This window comes from Scophthalmus maximus, chromosome 1, assembly GCF_022379125.1.
Source record: "Scophthalmus maximus strain ysfricsl-2021 chromosome 1, ASM2237912v1, whole genome shotgun sequence".
In the NCBI taxonomy this organism is placed as follows: Eukaryota; Metazoa; Chordata; class Actinopteri; order Pleuronectiformes; family Scophthalmidae; genus Scophthalmus; species Scophthalmus maximus.
The window spans coordinates 10,662,438-10,686,949 of record NC_061515.1 but is presented as its reverse complement, the minus strand read 5'-3'; the positions used below and the strand labels follow the sequence as shown (position 1 = coordinate 10,686,949).

General features: G+C 43.4%; 4 protein-coding genes across 4 annotated transcripts; all 4 read right to left on the bottom strand.

The window, feature by feature from the left end:
- Positions 1 to 74: 74 nt before the first annotated feature.
- Positions 75 to 4,032, bottom strand: hoxa9b (homeobox A9b). The gene is made up of 2 exons (XM_035636686.2): positions 2,275 to 4,032; positions 75 to 1,832 (listed from the first exon to the last, which is right to left on the bottom strand). Exons 1-2 carry the CDS (start codon positions 2,792 to 2,794, stop codon positions 1,594 to 1,596), a joined length of 759 nt encoding a protein of 252 aa, XP_035492579.2. The 5' UTR covers positions 2,795 to 4,032; the 3' UTR covers positions 75 to 1,593.
- A 75-nt stretch (positions 4,033 to 4,107) lies between these two features.
- On the bottom strand, positions 4,108 to 7,882 carry hoxa10b (homeobox A10b). The gene is made up of 2 exons (XM_035636662.2): positions 6,420 to 7,882; positions 4,108 to 5,409 (listed from the first exon to the last, which is right to left on the bottom strand). Exons 1-2 carry the CDS (start codon positions 7,192 to 7,194, stop codon positions 5,135 to 5,137), a joined length of 1,050 nt encoding a protein of 349 aa, XP_035492555.1. The 5' UTR covers positions 7,195 to 7,882; the 3' UTR covers positions 4,108 to 5,134.
- A 2,183-nt stretch (positions 7,883 to 10,065) lies between these two features.
- On the bottom strand, positions 10,066 to 14,341 carry hoxa11b (homeobox A11b). The gene is made up of 2 exons (XM_035636674.2): positions 12,901 to 14,341; positions 10,066 to 11,946 (listed from the first exon to the last, which is right to left on the bottom strand). Exons 1-2 carry the CDS (start codon positions 13,517 to 13,519, stop codon positions 11,714 to 11,716), a joined length of 852 nt encoding a protein of 283 aa, XP_035492567.2. The 5' UTR covers positions 13,520 to 14,341; the 3' UTR covers positions 10,066 to 11,713.
- A 4,735-nt stretch (positions 14,342 to 19,076) lies between these two features.
- hoxa13b (homeobox A13b) lies at positions 19,077 to 24,470 on the bottom strand. The gene is made up of 5 exons (XM_035629046.2): positions 24,397 to 24,470; positions 24,094 to 24,274; positions 23,761 to 23,955; positions 20,505 to 21,234; positions 19,077 to 20,270 (listed from the first exon to the last, which is right to left on the bottom strand). The coding sequence occupies exons 4-5, from the start codon at positions 21,142 to 21,144 to the stop codon at positions 20,032 to 20,034; spliced, it is 879 nt and encodes a 292-aa protein (XP_035484939.1). The 5' UTR covers positions 21,145 to 21,234; positions 23,761 to 23,955; positions 24,094 to 24,274; positions 24,397 to 24,470; the 3' UTR covers positions 19,077 to 20,031.
- Between the last annotated feature and the right edge of the window lie 42 nt (positions 24,471 to 24,512).

The following is a 24,512-nucleotide window of genomic DNA, read 5'->3' as shown; positions in this document are numbered from 1 at the left end:
TGAGTGTGTGTGTGTGTGGGGGGGGGGGGGACCGGATGTTTCTTTTCTGCACCGACACAGTGTAATTGTTGGTAGACGGCTGTAAAGTAATTAGACGTTTTAGGACATACAATCCCACCATACCCTCCGCCCACAGTGTGTGTGTGTGTGTGTGTGTGTGTGTGTGTGTGTGTGTGTGTGTGTGTGTGTGTGTCTGTGTGTGTGTGTGAGCGGGAGTCCACTGCTTGCTTGAGGCCTATCTTACAGTAATATTACATATTTGACTCTTTGCCCTCTTTGAGCTGCAGCCTCGACATGCTTCGCTCTTCTTGCACCTTATAAACAGCCGAAGTTGTGATTGAGATTTATTGCAGAAGAGCGTCTAAATAAATATACAGGCTGAGATTGTCCTACAAAGAATATTGCTTATGACCCAGAATACTGCTGGTAACTGAGTGCAAAATAATCCATACATGTGGGCTCAAATGTGTTTGGCTGTCAATCTAAATGTCCCCTGCACCGCTTCCTGACTTTCCTGTCATTTCTGGAGAAAAAAATGTGTTTATCTTGAAGGAACCAGTGCTTATTCATGTGTTTCATATTTACATTCAATGTTCTGTAAAACAGGCAGCGTGAAGTCTTTAAATAGCATTGTCCAATTTTAAATCATACATTTCTCTCTCGTTTAAATTATTATGATGTATTACTTATGTAGCTCTTAAATAATTATTTAATTTAAATTGTTTTTTTAAATGTTATTTTATTATTGTTAGAAGTGCAGTAGAGTTGACAAAAGCATTTCTGAAGGGGGGAAAAAAGTCTGGACAGGCCTTGGGAGGTTTTTGTGGCTCATTTGGTTTGTTGGCGCCATAAAGCTCAGTAGTTACAAACCAGCTGACGTAGTAAAAGACTTTAATCTTTTTTTTCTTTCTTCCTGTGGTAAAACTTTTTTTGCAGTTTAAATTAATTTTCGATGGCAGAAGTAAAAATGTTAATCGTGTCCATAATAGTTTTAAAAAGGTTGAAAAGTGCAGAAAATTAAACAAGTTGTACTGTTTGATGGGTTTATGTTTTTTTGTAAAAATATGTCAGAAATTACACCCTTTGTCTTAATATTAAGCAAATAGGCGTTGACGAATTAATGAGAATTAATTTGCTACACAAACTACTCTTTATTTTGGGACGAAACCAAGAGCGACGAGGTATTTTAAGTATGTGCACAGTGTTTTTTTCTTTTCACAAATGGATTAAAACATCTAAAGTTGCAAAAACAATAAGTTAAACAATGCAAAAAATAAAAAATAATACAAAAAAATAGGTAGCCTATAGCGTAACGACATTCAGGTAACGTCAAGGATGAATTCCATGCAGATAACAAAGGGCCTACAGTTCACTATCTGTGTGCGCCAGATATACGACGACATCTATAAACTCTGACGAGACACGGTGTCCCCTCACAAACACCAAACACTGGAGATCGTCGAAAAACAACCGAAACAAAACATCCAGCACAACACAAAGTCAACAACAATATGTCTAACAGCTCAGGAATATTAAGGACAGAGCCCCCCCCCCCCCCCCCTGACTCTACTCCACCGTCAGTTCACAGACACGTTAACTGTCTCTCCGCCGGTCTTTGTTTTCCTTCTTCATCTTCATCCTGCGGTTCTGAAACCAGATTTTCACCTGCCTCTCGGTCAAACTCAGCACCCGCGCTATCTCGTACCTGCGGTCCCGCGGCAGGTACATGTTAAACAGAAACTCCTTTTCCAGTTCGAGGATCTGGTGCTTTGTGTACGGACAGCGTTTTTTTCTGGTGGGCTTCGCGTGAAGCCAGTTGGACGACGGGTCATCTGGAAAACAGGGGGGCGAGAAAAAGAAGGGAAAAAAAACAAAACACAACAACCATGAGAGAGGAGAGCTATAGGCCCGAGGCTCCCGGAGAAGGATTCAATAAGATAACAGTATAGGAGGACAAACATGTGACTCCTATAGCAAGATTATACATTTGAATAGTAATCATTTTTGGAATTATTTTCATTCCGCAGTCATAAATTTGAGGCCCGGTGAATTAAAACATAAGATCCTCACCAAATTCCTTTGAACATTTTGAGCATTACCATATATGCATTACCATCTCTGTGAGCCCATAATCAATATTGGCAATAACCATCTTTTTACGCACGTTTAAGACTAAGCCCGTGACATCCAGGACAATCCTCCCAAATCCATAAGTATCCCCATCCATCTAAATCTCCCCATATGGGGGAGCAGAGGTAACGCTGCATTGCTTACTTGCGTCTATCTGCCTCTTGTCCTCTGCTGACGGCCTGTCGTCGGCGGCTTTAGACGCGGATGTGGTTTCGCAGGGAATCTCCGTCAGGGACGCTCCGTTTTCAATGTCAGACAAAAGAGGTGTGTGCGCCTCCAAAGTTGTGCATTCGGCGCTCCCAATCAGAGGCTCGGGTTTGATCTCATAGTGCATGGCCGCCGACGGTAATCCCGTTAAACACAGGGACGCGGAGACCGGGTCCATCGCCCAGGAGCGCGTAAACATGCCATCGCTGTCCCCGCTCGCGTAGTGGTGGTGATGTATGTAGGTCGGCGCCGCCGTGTTCGGAGGGTGGGCCGACATGGGACTCCAAGATCCGCCGAAAATAGAAGATTTCGCCTGCAGAGGACAAGACTCCTGTCCGCCATATTCGGTGAGCACCGCCTGCTCCACCCCTGCGGCTGATGAGAACCTCGGTGCCATATCTTCCTGCTCGGGAAGAACACGCGAGTCGACGTAGTAACTCGTCCCCAACGCCGACATTGCCAAAAAAAAGAATAATGCAAAAGCAAAACAGAACGTGTTACAGTCCTATACAACCTTTAGCCCAAAAAAAAAAAAAAAAAAAAAAAAAAGATTCATTGCATGGTATAATGCGCTGCGTTCCTGCACCAGCTTGGAGCTCAATGCATCGAGCAAGTTGAACCTTGCCCAAGACTGGATAGGGCGCCCCGAACACGTGACCGTGGGACAGAACAATAAATAATAAATCAGCCTGCTGCTCAACTAAATGGCCACCATTTTCCCCCACCACATTTTAATAGCAAATCCCCGCGTCTTTATTGGGAAATATTTTCGTTTTATAAGCAATAAACGTGAAATATTTTGCCACGAGATCTGATGTTGGTGTAAACGAACATAGTTGTGATGTAATGATCGTATTGAAAAAGTCAGCCTGTGATAATTTAATCATCTCCTTCTATGAAAATCTTACTTTGTAAAGAAAATTTGGTGGGGTTTTTTTTTTCTTGGCTGCAAAGACGTGTTTAAAGGACCTCTGGGTTTTTACCATATCTAAACATATTAAGGGCCAGTTTCCAAGATGCACAATGCTGCGTCTGCAGGGCTGAGGCTCCACTTTGAAGGCAATCTAAAACGGAAAGTGGGGTGAGGTTATTTGGGTGCTATATAACGGTCCCCTTTTATCACGGGCAATTGGGTTGTTTTTCTTCAGGTTACAACCTGGCTGTCTCAGCTAAATATCACCAATAAAGCTCGGCCTTTGTGTCCTTTCTCTGGGCCGAGCAGACGCATCCGGCGCTTCCTACGACGAAGGCAACTGGCAGACTGCAATGGTCATAACCGAGGCCTTGTCTGTCCTCCTCTCCTGGACACACAAGCCTTAAATCCTCTCATTTCCCTGCATCTTCATTCCCAGCTGTTTGGATCACACGCGCGCTCGGAAATCCTTCACAAATTTAATAACACACACCGCGAAATAACCTTGTGTCTCTGAAAATAAATCTCATCATGTTGAGATACATGTTATGTATACACAACCGTAGCATGGGTTTCATATTGGAAAAGGACCCACTTAAAGATGTATATTTTTGAAATCATCTAAAGTATTTTACACACAACGATAAAACACAATATTGCACTTTTTGTAATACCCAGTGTTGATTCTGAGTCGTGCGCCAAACTACGACCAAAAAAATTAAAAGCAATGATTAATAGTGATTTTCATGATGCGACGAGTATTACTGAGGTAATCAAGGCAGTTTCGTGTTGTGGGAGAAATAATATAGCCCAACAACATGAGACTACCTAAACCACTCAACAGCCCGCTCTCCTCCTCGGCGAAATCTGCAATCACGTGTTTCACGAAACGCATTTTAGTGGGGTTTTTCAAATGTATGAATATTTTGTATAGTATCTCGGTATATGAGATCAAACTATGACAATTTCTAGAAACCTGCAAAGGTGGAAAAGACAACGACCAGACTGATTCTGTGGAGAATCACAGAAGAAGCCACACCATCGTCCTGTATCGTTCACGACAATTATCAAACTGTGTTTTTGCAGCATTTTGGACGTCGTAGTGCAGATGACATTAAAGTTAGCCATTTAAAAAAAAAAAGTGCAATTGGTGTGTTTGTATTGGTTTTTGCAAACGAAACTGAACCTATTTACAAAATGAAGAAATACGTTTAAAATAATAATGGGAAACAAGCACTGCTTCCTCACTCGCTGTGTGGTTCACATTTGATTCTCTTCTACAGGCCAAACAGCTCACTGCACTACTGTACTGTTGTTTGGAGAGGACACAGCGGACACGGTCCAAAACACATCAGCACCACGCACTGTGCATGTGTCAGCTTTGAGGTGTAGACTGCGCGAAGCTCTTAAATAGTCTGACTATGAAATAAGAAGTCTGCAGTTGCAGGGATGGTTTTTATTAATTTGACCAGCAAAATGTGCAAATATTCATCAGACCTCTCGGGCTCTGTAGCTGTCACACACTGCGTGTGACTGTAACACAAGAATCCCAACGGCTAGTCCAGCATGCAAATTCCAATGATTCACCCAGGTTGAATATACAATATGTACATAAGCCTGACGCTCGGAAACATTGGGGTCACATTTCTGAACATCTTCAACACAATGGATCAACGTTTACAAATGTAGCCATTTATAAATACATTATCTACGACACAACCGAAACAGACGTGAAAATAACACTTTCAAAAGAACAACGATCAATAAGTTAGTATAGGGTCCTATTTTCCATGGACATCTCACAGTTGGGAGGGGAGGGAGGGGGGATCTGCACAGGCGCCCTTGCCATGGATGCAGGAGGGCGCCAGAGACGCAGACGCAGTCTCATGAGAAACTGAAGTTGCCGGAGAGCTCACGGATCCTGTTCTCCCGGCTCATTTTTTTCAGTTTCATCCTCCTGTTTTGGAACCAGATTTTGACTTGCCTGTCAGTGAGGTGCACACTGCGGCTGATCTCCAGACGACGCTCCCTAGTCAAGTACATGTTGAAGAGAAACTCCTTCTCCAGCTCCAGGGTCTGGTGCTTGGTGTAGGGGCAGCGCTTCTTTCGGCCACTCTTAGCTGTCAGCCAGTTGGCTGTACTTTCCATTTTCCCATCTCCTGCAATGAGACAGAGGGACATCAGAGGTGTGTTAGGGCAACAGGTGTGACAAAACTATAACATTTAACTTTTTAAAAAGGAAAATTGAAGAGGAGTAAAATAAAGAATCCAAAATAACTTTGTCTAGTTGATGAGACAGTGGTCTATAAAACAGTGGTCTCAAGCTAGTGGATGTATAACACAGAATGTTGTGTGGATAAATCCTACGGTATGACCTGGCACCTACCACACGCCCATGGATTGCACATCAGACCCATAACGACTCATTTCTACTACGATTTTACGCACAGCCAGAAAGCTCGTTGTGCGCGCCCTTGTAAACCCAACTCAGCCCTTTACCAGACACTGCTATTCGCTCCCGTTTTAACAGCCTTAACCACAGCAGCATGTAGCCAACTGCATCTTCATTAAGATATAACACAGAGCCTGCTGGAAAAAAAATTATATATATATCTATATGTATAGATAGATATATATATAGCGAGGCCTAAATGCCTTTGACCAGAGGACAAAAATAAATCAGTCTTGTGCAGGAAAGATGGACTAGACTGCACTGACCAAACGAAATAACAGCCAAATGATAATGTTTTTAAAAAAAACGTGGGAATAAGCAGTGTGTTTTACAGTTTAAACAACTTCACACAGTTGATTGTGAAAAAAATAAATCAGTGAGGCCTGCGTGTGAATAGGTTTCAGCACAACGGCAGCCTATAATGTTTAAGAAATATAAAGACGGAGAGCAATAGTTCTGATCCTTTACTCTGATTGGTTAAGTCACGTTCAAATTCGCCTCGCGTCCAGTAAACAGTCCGATCAACACACATCACCTGCGAGTGGCTGACTGTTGACCTAAATATGAATGATTAGTGATAGAAGACCAGTACATTCATTTGTGGTTAGAAATGTTTGGTTAAAAGAATGGATGCCTAGAAAACACGTGAATGCCCTTGTATGCTTTTTTTTTTGAATTTCCTTTTTTTGGGGGGTTAAATGTTTGTAGACTCTTCACCTTTGACGGGCTTTTCTGGACACTCCACGCTGCACGTCTCCGCGGGCTCGGGGGAGGACGAGCTCTCCGAGGAGAGGCGGCTGTCCTCCTCTCTGGCCGGGGCGCATGGCGCAGGGACAGGCGCCTCCTCGTGGCTCTCCCGCCGCTCGGGCTCCACGGGGGCAGCCGGCGGCTGGGAGGACTGGCTGTCCAGGCGGGCAGGTCGCTGCAGAGTAAAGTGATTCATGCTTGGCTGGACGTCGTGGTAGAGCCTGGAGGACGCGTACGTCTGGGACAGGCGGAAGTAGCCGGGGACTGGCACGGTGCTGCCGGTGACCGGGCATGATGCGGCGGAGTAGGAAATGTCATCTACTGTCGCTCCTTTAGGACATTTGTCCGACTCGTACAGGCAATACGCGCCCTCCTCTTTTATATTCGGGGAGAAGGAGCACTGAGCCATGTGCTGGCCGCTGGACTGATCCACCCGGCAGGACCGCGACGCCTCCAGCCACGTCTCCATCCCCTGGACATACGGAGCAGAGGAGGGGATCACGCTCTGGGTGCTCGGCTCGTTGCGCTTGCCGATCCCCGGGAAACAAGAGCCACCGGAGAGTCCATATGGATATTCCGACGCCGGTGGCAGATACACGCCGTTACCCTGGTAATACGAACCACTGTCGGTTCTCACGTTGATTAGGGAGTCCACGAAAAAAGAATTTCCAGCTTGGTTGTTGGGGCATGTCATCGTTGTGGTATAATTTGACGGAGGATGAAGATAGCCCTTTCTGGCTGACATTTCTTGTGCAAAACATTGCTGAATAATTACCGATACTCACGCTTCTCACTGTAGCCTGCAGCCAATTAAAACACCAGGCGAGTACAGACTCCTCCCAGTCCAACCCGGCTGCTCCACTGTGCCATATATTTTGTTTTAGTCTAAGTAGAGAGAGAACTGTGGTGGGAAAGTGGTGCATCAGAGGAGGTTTTTAGGTTGGAAAAAATCTTTAAATCCTCTCTGAATCTCGCCCTTTGAGCCTCGCTCACCGCCTCTAAGTCCGGATCTAAATTTAAAACCAGCCCGTTTGACAACTCGGACGCTGAAAGCTGTCCCTAACAATTATGTACAATGCATCGCTTTATGGCCACTTTTACAGCACTGTAAAAATGAAGGGTTCTGGAGGAGCCTCTGAGAAGCTCGGGGTGCATCAATGATCCAAAAGGTCGAGGGACTCTCAACCCTTCTGATGATTATTATCATTAGGCTATTAAAAAATAAATAATATAAAAAAGGAAAATCCTTGTGGACTGCATGTGCAACAACTGTGTTTCATCTTGATTGCAAGGTTTCCTTCAGAGCCCCTCCAGCTCAGATGGTTATATGCTGTGACTACTGTGGGTGCAAATGCCTTAGCTATGCGTCCAGACACCTTCTTTTTTTTTTTACTGCAAAGGCAAAGGGTCTGTTGAGCCTTTATACAGGTGACACGCAGGCTCACTGAAGTAAGCGCCTCATTTGAACAAAGCCCTGCAGCTACATTTTCCTTTTCTCAACCCCCCCCCCCCCCAAAAAAAATGGTTTGTTACAGATAAATGAGCCCACATTACACACACACACACACACACACACATTACACACACACACACACACACACACACACACACACACACACACACACACACACACACACACACACACACACACACACACACACACACACACACACACACACACACACACACACACACACACACACACACACACACACACACACACACACATCCCCATTCTTTTCAATTAAGAATTAATCACTACTTCCACCATCATTACGCATGGATAAAATGCTCAACGTGGATTTTTTTTACAGCACATTATGGATTTTTTAAATCATTAATTATGTCGAAGAGCTGAACTGTTTTCTTTCTTTACAGACTTTGTCCTTTTAATTTGATTTAACTAAATAGGGAAAAAAATATTAAAATCGTGATTCAGCCACAAAACAAAAGAAAATCAATGGATTTTTTGCATAGCATTTTCAAAACGTATGAAATATAACCTCGTGGTACTATTTAATCTTAATTTTAAATAAAAATAACAATTATAAATATAAAATTATACAATAATAACAAGATCAATAATCTCCCATTGATCATTTTGTACAAGAATACATGCAAGAGAATAAAAAAAATATATATATAATATTCACCATATAGAAATTAATTAGAAACTAATAAACAAAAATAAACGTTACTAGCTCGACTACTACAACATTTCAATCATCCAACAGAGTCGGAAATTCGCCAACCTGCGCTACAAATCACTGGGGGTGAGGAGTCTGTGAGGCCTGTGCAGATTTAGGTCAGCCTGCATGTCTCCAAAGATGGCTTCACCCTGGAAGACGTCGGCTGCCTCCATTTTTCCAGTAAGTCTGGAGCCAACGAGTCTAGAAAGGAGAGCTACACTTTATGTTCAGCCATTTAATATGGCGTCAAAACGTGCAGCAGTCTGGCTCTGCTGAGACCGGAGATCGTTTTCATTAACCCCTGTCCGGATTACCTCCTGCGATGAGTCCGCGATGAGCGCAGTGAGGAGAGCTGCCTTTTTTTATTATTCGTTCTTTTCTTTTTGATTCGTAACATACTATTCTTAAAGAAATGTTGGGGAATAAATATATAAATAAATGCATAAATATATACATAAATAAATTAATAATAAAAATAATCCCAGACTGACTGTTTTGTGTCAAAAAGTCTAGGTTTGCTACTCTCTCTCCATGTCAGCGCGCACGCCTTGCCTTGGAACTCACAATGTCTCACACACACACACACACACACACACACACACACACAGAGAGAGCGAGACACACGCGCGCGCGCTGCATAACAATATCAAAGTGAACAAATTGTTTATATGGGGCAAAAGTTTCTATGATTCCACGTTCACAATAATCCACACAACACCTAAAGAACATAAAGCCAATCTAGTGTTTATATAATGAGGGATAATTTACATTTTAAACCGTAAAGAGATTATAAAAGTTAGTGGGCCACAGAATGCATGGGAACTCGGGCCCGTGCGATCTTATATCTCCGTGTGCGTTAGTCACCCCAGGCCCATAACTTTCGCAGAAGTGCAACCTGAGAAGCTGCATTAGATTTGATGCTCAGCAACGTCTTTTCTTGCACAATTTACTTCTATGGCAATCTTTTTTTCTCCCCCTCTCCACGGTAATGCTGTCGTTATATCATAACAGCTGCGGATAAAAATGAAAAACAGCGTCTTCACTCCACTGCCTCTCAGATGGATTTGAACTGGGATCAAGTGGAGGAATATACATACTTCCTTAAATCGCATTAAGAAAACCCCCGCGCGCAGTCATAAAACGGTTATGATAACATTTCATTGCCTACCTTTTAACAATAAGAGATCCGGACGCGTGGTGACATGTTTTGAAAGCAGTTGAGTCCAACTTCTTTTATATGTCAATTCACGGCAATGACATTGATCGGAGGAGCGCCCCCCAGTGGGCGCAGGCGGCAGCGGGGCCCTTTCCCAACACGACGCAGCACAACACGAACGCGGGATATTCCTATCCGCGGTAAGACGCTGCAACAAATGACGCCGGAAAGGTCCGCGAGCACAAGCCTTTCACTGCGCCCAGCCGTTGTTTTTCAGCCCCTTAGTCACAGTTAATAACCTTGGTCTCAGACGCTTTATTGCACTGCACTCCAAACGCTCCAGACGAAATCGGCGTTTTATGGCCAAGTTACTGGAGCAACTGGGAGGATGTGCAGCAATCAAAGCGGAATTCCTGGGAGCCTCACAGGATGCACGCTATATGGAAGGCATCAGGGCCCTTATTAGCTTATGGCAGGCCAATATAAGTTGTTCGCAGGGGCCTTGTGGTGGACATATAAAGCCACCTCCGACCGATGTATGGCGTTGCCTCGTTGTGCCATCCATTTCAGGTTAATAAACATCTCCATGGCCTCGATTCACAGCCTGTTTACTAAGAAGTAAAAGTGGCGAAAGGCTCTTGGGATTAAACCACTCCTGATGAGAAGACATGACGATAAATAAATGGCCATACAGCTACAGTGATGACTGAGATGGTGATCTGGAGTTTGTCATCTCCTCGTTTATTCCAATGCCACGGCTGATGTTTCACGGACACGCTCTTTAGATCGGACGAAACCTTTGCGCACACTATAAATGAATTGGCATTATTTGAAAAGGAGGCGATGCGTTAAATCTGAACAAGTGTCGAGGTGGTTTCAGGAAGCCCTGACAAGGAATAGGGAGCTCAAAAAAAGAGCCCTTCAACATCAACCCGAGAAATGAATCATCCCTTTGCAATGGATATCAAATGATAACTGCGGCAGATCATATTTCGAGTCATCGGGGGATAAATAGCATCGGGCGGATACATGTCGTGCATCCGATACGACCCACGTGCTGACATATAAAACAAAATGCGGGATTCTGTTTCACTTGCGGGTTTTAGCTCTCTGTTTTATTGGCCGCTTGCCCCTTTTGAGTGAAGTTGGAGATTAAATCCAACCTTGCGGCCGAGAGCTCCACAGAGCGCTTTATGTACTAAGGGTCAAGAGCAGATGTTGAATATCAAGACTTGGAAAATGCATGAAATCAATGAACGAGCTGGGATCAGATTCTAACTTAACTCACTTTCTAACTATGCGGAGTGTGGTCACCGCCAGTGATGCCAGGTGGGGTCTTTTTTTTTTGGAATTCCATAACACAGAGAACACTGGTCCAGTTATCAGAGTTGTACTTGTACAAGAACGGGAAAAAGATTAAGAGAAAGAAGGGAAAACATGTCAAGGTTTTTCATGGTCACAAAAAGTTGCATGTGCGTGCATTTTAAAAATTGTGAAAGTTTAATTTAAAGGAGAGGTTTTTAGAAAAAAATACTTTTTTTGAAAATGCAGTACAGTACATGTGCGTGCGTATATTTGGGGAAATTAAGTGTTATTTTAAGGGGAACAAAATTACAAATGCAGTACGTTGATCTCCATGTGTTTAAATGGCCTATTATAGGCTAGAGGGGAATTCAGACATTTCTGGTTTATGCGTAAAAACTCCAAAACACGCAGTCACGTAACTATAATAATAATAATAATAATAATAATAATAATAATAGAGGCAAAGGTGTTTAATGACAAAATAGTATGTAAATAGTAGAATTCTTAATGAAGTCTGGTACATAAAAAAAACTCGCCATCTTGTCCAGGTGATGATGTGTGTGAAGTCTACATGGCTGCACGCCAGTGACAGTCTATTGTTCAGGCTGTTTTTTTTATAGCAGAGGGTTTGTGGTGTAGTACTGTAAACGGTCTCTGCTCAGCTTCTTCTCCTTCATCCTCCTGTTCTGGAACCAGATTTTCACCTGGCGATCTGTCAGATTGAGCATCCGCGAGAGCTGCAGGCGCTTCTCCTTGTTGATGTACACGCTGAAGAAGAATTCCCTCTCGAGTTCCCTGATCTGGTACTTGGAATACGGACACCTCTTCTTGCGTGTCCTCTGGCCACCTGGAACACAAACAAAAGGGCAAGGGGGTCAGCATGCACATTATCCCATCGACTTATCTCAAGACGCATGGCAACAAAGTGAAATCACAGGTTTGTTTCTTGCTCTGGTCCACATGCTGCTGCCTTTTGTAGTTCAAGTGTCTCCGTCCTCTCGGGCCTCTTGTAAACAAAGACTGGACTTGATAGTGGAACATGTTGTTGCATGCCGGGATGTTGTGAAAAAACCCAGTGAAATTAGTAAAGAGTTAGTTTTTTATAAGAGTTGAGGGCGTGGGCCCAAACCAAACACACTGGAGTGTCATGTGTCTGATATGATGTTCTTATTGTGCACCATTTGCTTTCACTGCGCGTGAAAGGCTTGTTTGTGTTTGTTGTGAGTATTAGTGAAGCACATTCCTTCATGGGATTAAAGCCTCGAAAATCAGTGACTGTAAATATTTCCCTTTGCATCAGGAGCAGTGTAAAACTAGTCCAGAGTCAGATCAAATGCATCAGCAGCCACCACAGAAATACTACTACTACTAATAATGATAAACATAACTATGATGGGAGATTTCATTCTAATCACATGGACACGCATATGGGAGATTTGGGATGAATCTAAAATGTTTTGATCGTCATCGGAGTGTTTATGGAAATAAACTATTTTTTTCACTATTTTGCATATACATGTACTTTTACTGGGTATTTATACCTAAGCACGCAAATGGAGGAAAGACAAATGGGGATCTTGTTTTGATATCTTGGAGGACAAGCTTACCGCCAAAGTCTCCACGGCCAATTTCAATCCCAAGCACGTGATCTTGTAGTTTATAACATAGTTTTGTTATAGGGTAAATCTGCAGGGCCTCCATAAACCTTACGTGCATATAAAACAGCATATAAACCGCTTTAAGAGCAACGCGTTGGATGTGTTTTTTTCCTACTTCTTGCATTCAGCGCGTCTATACTCACCGCTGCCTTTGCCCTGCCTCTCCTCGCTGTGGTCGGGGGACGACTTGGGGCTGCAGCTCTCCGCCGTGTCCGAGCCGTGGTGCGCCGGAGCGGGGCTCGTTTTGGCGGCGTGTCTGTCCGCGTCCGCCGCTTGTGCCGTGGGTGTTGTGCTGCTCTCCGCGCCGCCGTACGCCGTGTCGAAGAACTGGTCGAACGCCTGCGGCAGGACGCCGTTCCTGCCAACGCTGCCATAGAAGCCCGGCGCCGGGTTGGAGGAGCCGGAGTGGCTGACGCCGGAGCCGCCTTTCACCAGGACCTCTCCTCCGCCACCACCACCACCGCGCGAGGTCGGGCTCGTCCAGCCGTCCCTGTGCATGAAGTCCTCAGTGTAGCAGTGCGATAGGCTCCCCCTGCCGTGGTGCCATTTACTGGAGGAATCGATGCCATAGTCTCTGAAAGCCACATCTCTCACGGACGGGACCTGTGGCAGGGCTGGTGGCTGGTAGGAGTACGTCACGGGGCAAGAAGACTGGCTCTGGGTTAAATAATGAGGGAGACCCGAGAAGTCCGCTCCGGAGACGTAGTAAGTGCAGCTCGGTAAATACATATTAGAGCCAGAGATTCGCTCATCAAAATCCATATTCTGCCCTTTGGAAACGTCCTACATTAATCCCCGCATAGTTCTTCCGCGGCGCTGCGCTCCAGTCACTTTGTGGCAGACTGGTGGAGCAGAAATCCTTAGACCTACAAGCTGACGTGGGGATCCATCTCTATCCATTCCTGAGGGCCAAAGCCATGTGACCACTGGCACAAAATGACAGATAGCCTACGCCTCGACGTGTAGGCTATATGAGTCAATGAGTGTATGAAGAAGACCTTTGCCTGCGCGGGGAAGGAAAATTACTGGAGAGAAATTTTCGCATCGACCCAAATTAGGCACATTTTGAACGAAGCCAATATCTCAAAACCCCGGGTTCTTTTGTTCACCTCAGATCGGTAGGACTACTTTATAACGGTGTGTGGACCATTGTCATTAAATTACCACATTGCAATAACTGAGAATTGAAATACAATTCCGTGCGTAAAAGTTGCAAGATTAAAGTTAGTTTGTAAACCTAACCCTCACCTTAACCCCCAACCTTAACCTCTGCGCCTGACGTCCAGGTACTTTTACAGACGAAGATCACATTTTGGACCACATGCAATGTGCAACGAGGCTTCATCCTTCCAGCACAAATGGCAAGAATGGACACGACGACGGAGTTTGCACTGCAAAACGCGGAATTATTACTGAAAACTATTTCTTTTTTCCCCCAATCAATGTAAAGGTCAAATTATTTTGTCACTGCGCCCATCGCATGCAAGAATTCACAGTCTCCGTCTGCGTGAATCTAATACTGCTCCGCGGGCTATTTATAGACCAATCTAGACGACAAGTGGCGGTGCAATGTGAGTCATGCTGCACTTTTACCAGCAATCAGACCAGTGTGGGACAAAGAGACAATGGGCTGCAGAGGCAGGCTGGGTCACCTCTCTCTCCCCCCCCCCCCCTTCTCTCTCTCATGGTTGCTATTTTGCCTATTTATGTGGAGAAACATTGTCATCAACATTAGACCGTGTTATGCCAGCACATGTTTACATAGAGCTCGACTCAGTTGAAAAAAATACCTTTATGTTTTTAAACTGCATGCTGATTTTTATATGGCTCCAGGTTGATATGGCTCTTTATTGTTGACCACGTGCGCCTGCAACGAACCATCAAAACTTTGCATATTGTGCCCAGATTCTTCTTCTTGTGCAAAAATAAAAAAAATGTTAAGAGGGCAGGAGGAGCTCGAGTTAAAGTTCACGTGAGGGTAATCAGCTGATATATATATACGTATGCGTGCAGTCACGGCAAAGCACGCGTTTAATGTTAAATGTAACATACAGATGTTGTTTATAGGCTATGAATATTAAAAAGGTATTTGCCGAAGGGGCTCCGATCTTTTACATCGGCCCATTCCTATCATCGCAACGCCCAATATAAACCGTCGGACACGGGCTGTTTCCCCAACACTCTGATCCATTTCCATTTGTCATCAGCGCTGAGTGTAAGTGGGCACGTGTGTCACATATCACTAATCTTGCTTTATAATGCGGCCAGTTTTATTTAACATCGAGTCCAAATTCACATTTCATACATCAAAGACTGACTGTCACGTGCAGGGGAGCATTAGGAGACTGTCATATTTCATCCTGCCCAGGTGGTTTTGCTGCTCGACTTCAACTGATTTGAGCTTCATTCAACTGTGTGTTATTGCTAGCTATATATATATATATATATATATATATATATATATATATATATATATGTGTGTGTGTGTGTGTGTGTGTGTGTGTGTGTGTGTGTGTGTGTGTGTGTATGTATGTGTGTGTGTGTGTGTGTGAGACTGTTATCCATTTTGGTGATTAAGATTTGTCTTGCATAATAAATCTGAAGGTAATTCTTGTCTTTTTAATTCTTTGGTCAATTGCTCAGCCCTGCAGGATTAAGGCCGGGGGGCTGGAGGAGTGGCCCAGTGTGTCACACTGAACCTCCTTCCTTCCACGTCTCACTGTGTTCAAGCGGATTATAAATGAATGAATAAAAAATGAACACGAGCCAGTAAATGTCCATTAATGCACTCAATGTAAAATAGACAGTTTTTAATAGTAACGAGTCACGAATCGGCTGTAAACCTTGACCTCCAGCCGGTTATGAGGAAAACAAATAGGTCAAATATATATTTAAAAATAATTTGAATTAAACCCAATATACTTAAAGATTTTTTGGGGGGTGGATATTTTGTTTGACATTGCTTTGACAATCACATTAAAATCCGGGAAGGCTGGTCGTTTTTGAGTATATAGTCTTTAAATGTTCAGATGCAATAAAGTTGGAAATAGGCAATTAAAAACAAAACAAAACACTGCAGCTCAAGATCTCTGCTGAAGAACAAATATGTAAGGGTTTATAAATAAGCATAAAGTCAAAAATAAAAAAAAGGATTTAGATCCAACAGTCAGCGATGACACATGGCTGCAGCTAAATGGATTTTTTTAAATAAATAATATCAAAGCTAATATTATTTCTAAACGATTCGCAGTTTAGGGGACTAACCTGTGACGTGTGCAAATTACAGGCCTATTGGTGGCACAACAGGAAAATAGTATTTTCTCGGATCTCAATCAGTCATTATAGAAAACGTAGAATCTAAAACTCTTTAAGTAATAACAAACTTTGAATTAAATAAGTTGTGAATTAGTATTACAGTTAGAAGAATTGTGTGTTTTGAATTTTGGTGATTTTACATTAGGATGAGGCCTTCAAATGGCATAACCAAATATCAGAAAGTTTCTTAATGTCTTCACTTGTACGATATTCCTGATCATAGGTGTTAAAGATAATGCAAACGGGCTTTTCCACTCGAGTTTTATCTCGTGTGATGACTGCGAGGAGTTTGTTTATGAGAGATATAATGACAACGAGAGAAGAACAATGATATAAAGATTGGATCATTTATCCGAGATGAAACACAAATGACCCCAGGCTCGTTTTACTGATAATGGACCGTCTACTAGTTTTTCATGTGAGCCTCTATAGGGGCTTCTGATGCTCCAACCACACCGTTTCTACAGTGACCCACTGCCTGTGGTTTGCCCGCTACACAAGAGTTAACATCATTTAAAGTAAACCAGTGAAATATGATGGACGAGGAGGAATAATTCAGTTCGAACAAGCAACAACACTTGACAGGCCAAGATGTAAAGAAAGTGAGGAGAGAAGAGAGAAGAGAAACAAGATGGACGGTAGCTACAGTCTGACAGCACCTGGGGTTTGGGGAAGGTGGTGGTGGCGGTGTCTCCGGATGCATGGTACTATTTTGGAGGTGGGGTTGGAGGTGGGAGTAGTTTATTGCTGAAGCTGCTGTAAAAAACGAAACAAAACAAAAACCTTCATAAAACTTTCCTTTCGGCACAGTTCAGACAGAGAGGTGTATTTGTTTGTGTCGCATGGACATTTTCTTTCCAATTGGATTTGTTTTTGTGGGTTTTTTTTTTCAAATAAAGATTTTTTGGTTCTTGTCTGAAGTTCATTGCACAATGTCCATTGCAACCCCCCCCCCCCCCCCCCCCCCCAACACCAACACAGACAGACAGTCAACCAATAAGTGAAAAACGCAAGGAAAATGTATATATAGCTAAGTAAGCAGCTTCGTTTAATTATTTTTATTATTACATTTAGGGCATATGGGGGAGGAATAAAAAAAATAAAAAAAATATTTTATTTCACTAGTGAAGCCTATATGTCCTTTATGTCTTTGTTAATGTGTGAATTCCCTTCTTGGCATCGGGGTAAAATTTCCACTATCGCCATACGACGTGTGTATATATGTTAATATTATTATAATGGTTATGGTTTAGGCTTCAGGCCTGCAGCATACGGGACCTTTATGGAGAGTTGAGCTGCATTAACGTGTTTAGCTGTTAGGGGGAGCAATGACACAGAATAACAGAGGGGGGATTCAGGAGCCACACAGAGCAGGTCTCTGCAGGTCCATCTCAAACAAGGCAACAAGAGCGTTCTTAACCTACAACACTCCACAGAAGTGAACAGCAAAGCTGCACAAAATGCCCAGGAAAATCATTTTCAAGTCTCTTTTGATTATAAACCTGCGTTACACGGACGATAGATCCAATCTACCAGCAGCAGCCAGGTCTCCCTGTGCTCTTGTGCAACGATAAACTTGTCTGCTAGTGTTGGTTAAATCGCCCTGTTTGTATATGCGAGTCGGACACTCAGCAGAGGGTCGCCGACTCGTCTCTGGGACAAATGTTCCTTTTTAAATGGCACAAACTAATATTTCAAAGTTCAAACCCCAAGCGGGCAGGATGGTTCAACCAAAGCCACCTGCCGGTCATGGCTCAGCAGCTGGACACTTTTTAGAGGTCAGTGTCATGTCCCGTCCCGGTATCTAAAAATCTGAAAAATTGTAGAAATCAAATAGCACTGAATGAAGCCCATTAACGATTAGTTGACCTCAATGCAAGACGCTGTGGGTCACGTGATCATCATTGTTCAAATTGTCATGGCAGGTAAAGCAGGACGTAGATCAAAACTGCGAACTATACAGAAAAGAATTGTGCGTAAAAGTGAAGGGAAGAGAAAAGTGGTCGGTTATATAATGCCATTCACACAGAAAACAACGCGCACCTTTCATATTAAGATTTCTCAATTTGGGTATTAATGAATAAATATGCACATGGTGAATTATTTGGAATCTTTAAACAGGCATTTTTAGAAACGACATTTGCACTAAACAAAGAAAAAAGTACAAGTAAATTTTGGTCCTTATGTCGCACGTTAATTTGGTATATTTCAAATGTATTTTAACAAATGAAGCGCGGATGATACAGACATGAAAACTGGCTAATTCAATAGTTGGTTTTTCATTCTTTTAACTAATCAATCAAGATGATGTTTTTATAAATACATAAATATTAAAATTTGTAACATACATTTAAATTCAAGGCTGGATGCATTTAAGGCAGTATAGACTGCTACTACGACTACTACTACTACTAACAATAATAATAATAGTGAAGGGTTTTCTGTTATGACTTTAAAAAGGCTTAATTTGTATTCTTTGTGATTAATAAAATGATCTTATAATTTCAATGTAGTAACACGAGTATAAAATCATACACACATTGCATTATTAGTTAAAAGATGTGGTTTTAAGTTTCTACCTCGACTGTTAATTGTTAAAGGTTGATACATACAGACACATTGTATTGACATTAGGTAAAGTAACTCTCACGCCTTCACACGCACATGACGCTGCTGTGAGGGCAGACACAAAAAGAGGCATTGATACTGTTAATGACTAGAGGCTGTGATGTCAGAGCTTCACCACTAGATGGAGACAAACTCTCAGCAGCTGAGGCTCGGAGCTCAGGACAGGCTCTGTTCCTGAGGCCCACACACACGCACGCACGCACGCACGCACACACACACCATCAGTTTTGGAAATACACTGAGAAATTCATAAAATAATTTATCATGAGGGGGCTATGAAATTATAGTCTTTTTCGATCACCCGTGTTCATTTGGGACTCCAAAAAAAATAAAAATAAAGATGAATGAAAATGACAAGCTCACGAAGCGTCTCTCAAACATTTATTGTCAAAAACTTTGGCTATTGCAGTTAAAAAAAAGGGGGAGAATAGATAGTTGAAGTCAGATAGTAATTTACAGGACATTTAAATATGCGCAGGGCGGTTTCAAGCAAATTCCTCGTTGGGTGACATCAGGCAGAAGTTGTGTAGTTGAGCCTGTTGATGGGAGAGTTATTCTTAACGAAATCCATGTGTAAAGAATAATTTAAAAAAAAGGCATGACAGGGACAATGTGTGGGCAAAATATAGAAATTCTCAGACTTTCGCAAATTAACAGATGAACTGAACGAATGAATCGAAGTGATATAGTCTCAATGACAGTTTGAAATAAAGTCTATCTTCATAATATAACACTGAACTAAGTGCTGTGAGAGTTTCGTTTGCATTTTGCTTTTTGTTATTTGTTTAGAAGGAACATGATCCCTAATACCATGTCCCAGTGTTATTTGGTTCGGTTATTCAACCATCATCCATTTTTTTAACCTCCCCGCCCGTTTCTCTGTCATGATCACTGGCTGAAGGTGACAGCTGAGCCTCCTTTTAGTTGAACAACGCATCACAGTCTGAAAAAGGGAAATGTAACTCATCCTAGGGGCTTCATCTTAAAATTAATTTGTATTGCTTCATCGGGATTAACGCGGAGGATTTTGTCCAAGTGTCTCGGGCCTTCAAAACCAAAACTTTGGGTGAACGTTTTCAGGAGATGACGTCCCTTTGCAAGAATCGCCATTGGTCAAAATGTTGCAAACCATTTCCGATCCTCTGCCAACAGGCATCGACTGGTTCCAATTAAAACGCGAGGGAGGAAATGTGCAGGTCAAAGCAGAGCCGCGCTGGCGTCAAAGAAAACCTTCATAACGTAATAAATTATAGCAAAGTTTTTGGGGGGGTGGTGGAGGAAAGCGCATCCATGTCCGCCTTTCCCCCTCCTGTCTCAGTTTCACCCCACAGCTAACTGGCACTCTTGAATTTATTCACGACCTTCTTCTCCTTCACGCGCCTGTTCTGAAACCAGATTGTCACTTGTCTCTCGGTCAGATTCGTCTGCGAGGATATCCTTCTCCTTTTGTCCTTGGTGATGAATTTGTTGGTGGCGTACTCCCTCTCCAGTTCTTTGAGCTGCACCTTGGTGTATGGCACGCGCTTCTTCCTCCCGCGGCGGACAGAGCTGTCTCCACCAGACATTGTGTCTGAGGAGGGAGAAGAAAAAAACATGCAATGTCACATTTCAATCTGCTCGACTGCCTCAGAGGGGAAAACGATTATTATCATCTCACAAGCACTTTTGTATGATTCTGTTCAGGCGCGTAATGCAGTGGGGGGAAAAACATTTTGCAAATAGTTTCCGGTTAAAATTGCACACTTCCACGACCACTGCACATTTCTGTCAGTAAAACAGGAATAATAGAAAGAAAGAAAATTACCTTGTAACGAGGACTTCCACAGTGGGTTTGACTGGGGCTGCTCCTTGGTGCAGTAAACTTGACCACTCCAGCCGTTGGTGATGGCCCACGGCTGGTAGGGCTCCATGGGCAGCAGGGACTCGTGCCTCGGCTCAGAGGGAGCACTGAGCGCAGGCACGACAGGCACATCCAGGTAGCTGGGCTGGTAGGGACCCGAGGAGTAGCCCTGGTAAAACGCAAACTCTTTCGCCCTGTTCGAAAACTCCTCGCCGGCAGAGACCGAGGAGTCCATGTATTTATCACCGTAGCCAGGGGGCTGCGCGCAGGGCTTGACGCCGCCGTGTGACATCCTACATGGGTAACTGTAGCTGCTGCCAAAATATCCATAGGGCAGCGACGCGTTGGGTGAACTCTGAGTGGCGGAACAGGGGCTACATTGTTTGCCCGGCTCCCCCATGCCAGAGACTGGCACCTCGCTCGCGGTGTAGGTGGTGCTGGGAGCCAGCGAGGTCGGATGCGCTAACAAATTCCTGCACTGGTTCGCAGCGAAGTTACCTCCAGTAAATCCGTCCATGTTCTTGCTCCTGTCGTCCAAGCCGTTGTCGTAGAGAAACATGACCGGGTCAACCCAGTGCGAGTGGAGGAGTAATGAAGCGGTCATAGCATGCCCTACATCGAGACGACCAACTCTTTTTCAAAATCCCCTCGACTGAGCAGAGACAGGGACTGCAGAGTAACGATACCAACACGCCTGAGTACACAGAGATCGCGAGGTTATTGGCCAGGGCCAAACACGTGATATGCAAAGGAGATGATAAACGTCTAGACATCAGATAAAGCAGATCAGGCTGTGTGTGTGTGAGTGTATATGTGTGGAGATGCTATACATGTATCACTGTTTTTTATGCTAATAAGCCATGTATGTATATGTTTTTATTTCGATCTCAATTTAGGCTGAAAACTGGAGCACAGTGATGTGAAGACAAACTTGTCGATGAAATATGGAAACCACAACAGGCTCACATGACGAGTTGTGTAATACATGGCGTGAGAAAAATCTGTATGTGATACGTGTATTTTTTCCCCATTGGAATTGATGCGTAATTACGCATGCCATTATGGATAAACAAGGTTTTTACTGAAAGGGTGAAGCAAAAAATGGATTTATGATATTTGAATTCATCATGATTTTAGTTTTATATCTAAAGAGTTATCTTTTTTTTCTTCTTTTCAGCAAAAAGGGAAGAGTTTTACAAATTGTGTCACCACGATGTACCGAAACTATCTGAACCTGAATCCTTTGAATTACGCTTTTAAGCACAACATAAAGAACAAATATTCATTCATTTCATATAGGTCTATATTTGAAAAAAAAATGCGTATTATACCTACATTATGAAATTGAGTCATCCTCACATTTTGGCCCCTTGCACGTGTCAAATGAAAACACATTTGGCGTGCACAAAATACGCAAAGCAGCCACATTTGGCAGCACTGTCCCAGTATGAGTCGGACGCGGCTGGAGGCCAAGGTCAAGTTGAAAGTTGCAGTCTGGCCAAATAAGCACCTCGGGCCAGGAAGGCCAGGGAGGAAGCACCGCTGCGAGCCGGAGAGGAGACATTATAGACGGAATGAGCTCTAGTTTTTTTGGACAAGTTACCCCTCAACTTGTTTTTTTTTCATCAGACTTTGGAAATTAGATAAATGAATAAAATAAATCTACTGGCATAAATAGTAAAAAAAAAAAAAGAAGAGCTAATTTAAGCAGAGTAAAAGAGGAAAATCATAGGAAAATGAAGCAGGACGCACCATATCTGCATGTTTACAGAAACGCATCTATAGGTGGCCTGCATGTTTTCCTAGACGCGGAGGTGAAGAGAGTTTGGACAACACATTGTTTTAGTCCGTGTGAGACACGAGAACCTTCAGTTGTGTCGGCGCAGTGAGGCGAGGTTAACGTTACTGTGAAACAATAGTTTTAACGATTAGATCTTTCTTCTTTCACTCTGGTTTTACATCCATTTTTTGGAGGGAGGCCACAGTCGCAGAGGAATGTATAAATCAGAGCGGGTTTTTCATTTTTTTTTAATAGAGTTTTCCCACCTTTTTGGGCAGTAAATCTTTATGGCCCAAGTTCATAAGCTTGTGGGCAGGAGTGAGTGTAAGGGTAAAAAAAATCATAATGTTTAAAGTAACTGAATAAGTTCAAGTCTGATTTTTGGGGTTTAATTGCATTGTCCTGAGCGGCTTGTTATTTACTGCTAAAGGTACAGAAGGAAAATAATAAACTTAGTGAAATGACCGATGTGAGTGTCGGCTGCTGCGCGTTGTTCACACATTATGCGGCGGTCGTTTTTAAACTGTGTATAGGAGCTTCTCATATGACGGAGTCAGTTCAATAGAATACTAGTCTATGGTTCATGGGTTGTTGACAGAGAAGCATTATATTTCATTCAAAACACACACGCAAAATGTTCAGAACAGTTAAAGGTTATTTAAATAAAGCTTCTTGTCAGATCACGTCAAAACCACACGGACACCGATTGAAGAATATAGGACGAATGTAAATCGTGTTATATTCTAAAGGCCCCGTTTTGGTAGAAGTTGAGATCAAATCGACTACAACTTATAACAAAAACTACCATTTATATACATAAATACCATTAAAAAAAACAGGCAACGTCGCATTCACGTGTTGGTGCTGTTGTGATCAGGAGAATTAAAGTTCGACGACGACTTCACAGGTCTGATAAATAAATTAAATAACTAAAAGCTATATTTCAATGTGTCTAATAAGTTTGTAAAACACGTTCACACAGTACAATATCACTGCAAACGATTAGAAAAGTAGACCAAAAAAAATAGACCTGACCGTCACTGCTACAAATGCAAAATGACGCACACACACCTCGAGTTGTTGCTCGACGCCACAATCCGGATTATAATGAGCAGCAAGAAATTATGAATTATATCATCACGCCCCGCGTCAAATCTGACAACTACGCGTAGCCTTATGCTGAGACGTCTGTGGTTGCGGCAGAACACAAATGTACACAGCGTACATTTGCAGCATCCGCGCATTTAGAAATATAAAAACGCAAATGGAAACGTTGAAAGCAAAACGCATACTATGAAAGAGACGCTGTAAATTGAGCAGGAGGGATGGAGGTGGTGATGTGCGTCGCCGCCGCAGCAGCACATGATGTCAGGGCCTGTGTGCGCGTGTAAGTGTGTGTGTGCGCGTGTAAGTGTGTGTGTGTGTGCGCGTGCGTCTCACCGTCTGCTGGAGGCCTGAGACCAAAGCAATGCTGTTTGCAGGACCTATCAAGGAGATGAGAACCCGGCTCTTTGCCTACAGCGCTTAATGGACTTTTTATGGGTTTGTCTTGTGATCGCATGACCTGCGGCACCTTGGCCCCTCGGTGGCTCTTGGCAGACCACATCAGAAACATGCCGCCCTCCTGGTCTGGTCCTAAGTGGGGAGAGAGAAACAGGAGGTCCACATCCCCGAATGAGTGCGGCGCGATGCACGACGCTGCAGCCGAATCTCGCGTCGTTGTGGAGAGAGGAGGCATGCAATAGATAAATACAACAATTCGAATCGTCTCACAGAGCAATCGGATGAATGTGTTGGGTCCGTTGGTTCACACCGATACACAGAGTGGTGTCCTCGTCCGAAACAAGGCGCGCGGTGGCTCTGCTCTCGTGCTCATCTGTGCGGCGCTTCGCATCTGCTCCGCAGCCACGAGGCTCCTCTGGGCAAATGTTGGTTCAACGCTTCATCTTGGCTACTGAACCAGTGGGACACGCGATGCAAAGAATACGACAGTTGGGAGGCATTTACTACAGCGACGCGTTTCCAAAAATGCTAAGCATTTCGAATTTAAACTGCCAATTTCAACGTGACACTTACCATTCGTCTACCCCGTTTCTGTGTTTGTAGTTCAAGCTCTTCACGTTGAATCTGCTATAATAATCAGGCCTGTTCAGGCAAAAACATAATTTGACATTGCAGCAACAAATCAGCGG

What these genes read in the sequence shown, in the direction of transcription:
- hoxa13b (XM_035629046.2), bottom strand. Translation starts at nt 21,144, where the DNA reads ATGACCGCTTCATTACTCCTCCACTCGCACTGGGTTGACCCGGTCATG. An exon ending in GTGGAAGTCCTCGTTACAAG is followed by an intron (nt 20,271 to 20,504) that starts GTAATTTTCTTT and finishes CTCCCTCCTCAG; the next exon opens with ACACAATGTCTGGTGGAGAC.
- hoxa10b (XM_035636662.2), bottom strand. Translation starts at nt 7,194, where the DNA reads ATGTCAGCCAGAAAGGGCTATCTTCATCCTCCGTCAAATTATACCACA. An exon ending in TCCAGAAAAGCCCGTCAAAG is followed by an intron (nt 5,410 to 6,419) that starts GTGAAGAGTCTA and finishes GTCTCATTGCAG; the next exon opens with GAGATGGGAAAATGGAAAGT.
- hoxa11b (XM_035636674.2), bottom strand. Translation starts at nt 13,519, where the DNA reads ATGGATTTTGATGAGCGAATCTCTGGCTCTAATATGTATTTACCGAGC. An exon ending in GAGGCAGGGCAAAGGCAGCG is followed by an intron (nt 11,947 to 12,900) that starts GTGAGTATAGAC and finishes TTTGTGTTCCAG; the next exon opens with GTGGCCAGAGGACACGCAAG.
- hoxa9b (XM_035636686.2), bottom strand. Translation starts at nt 2,794, where the DNA reads ATGTCGGCGTTGGGGACGAGTTACTACGTCGACTCGCGTGTTCTTCCC. An exon ending in CAAGAGGCAGATAGACGCAA is followed by an intron (nt 1,833 to 2,274) that starts GTAAGCAATGCA and finishes CCTGTTTTCCAG; the next exon opens with ATGACCCGTCGTCCAACTGG.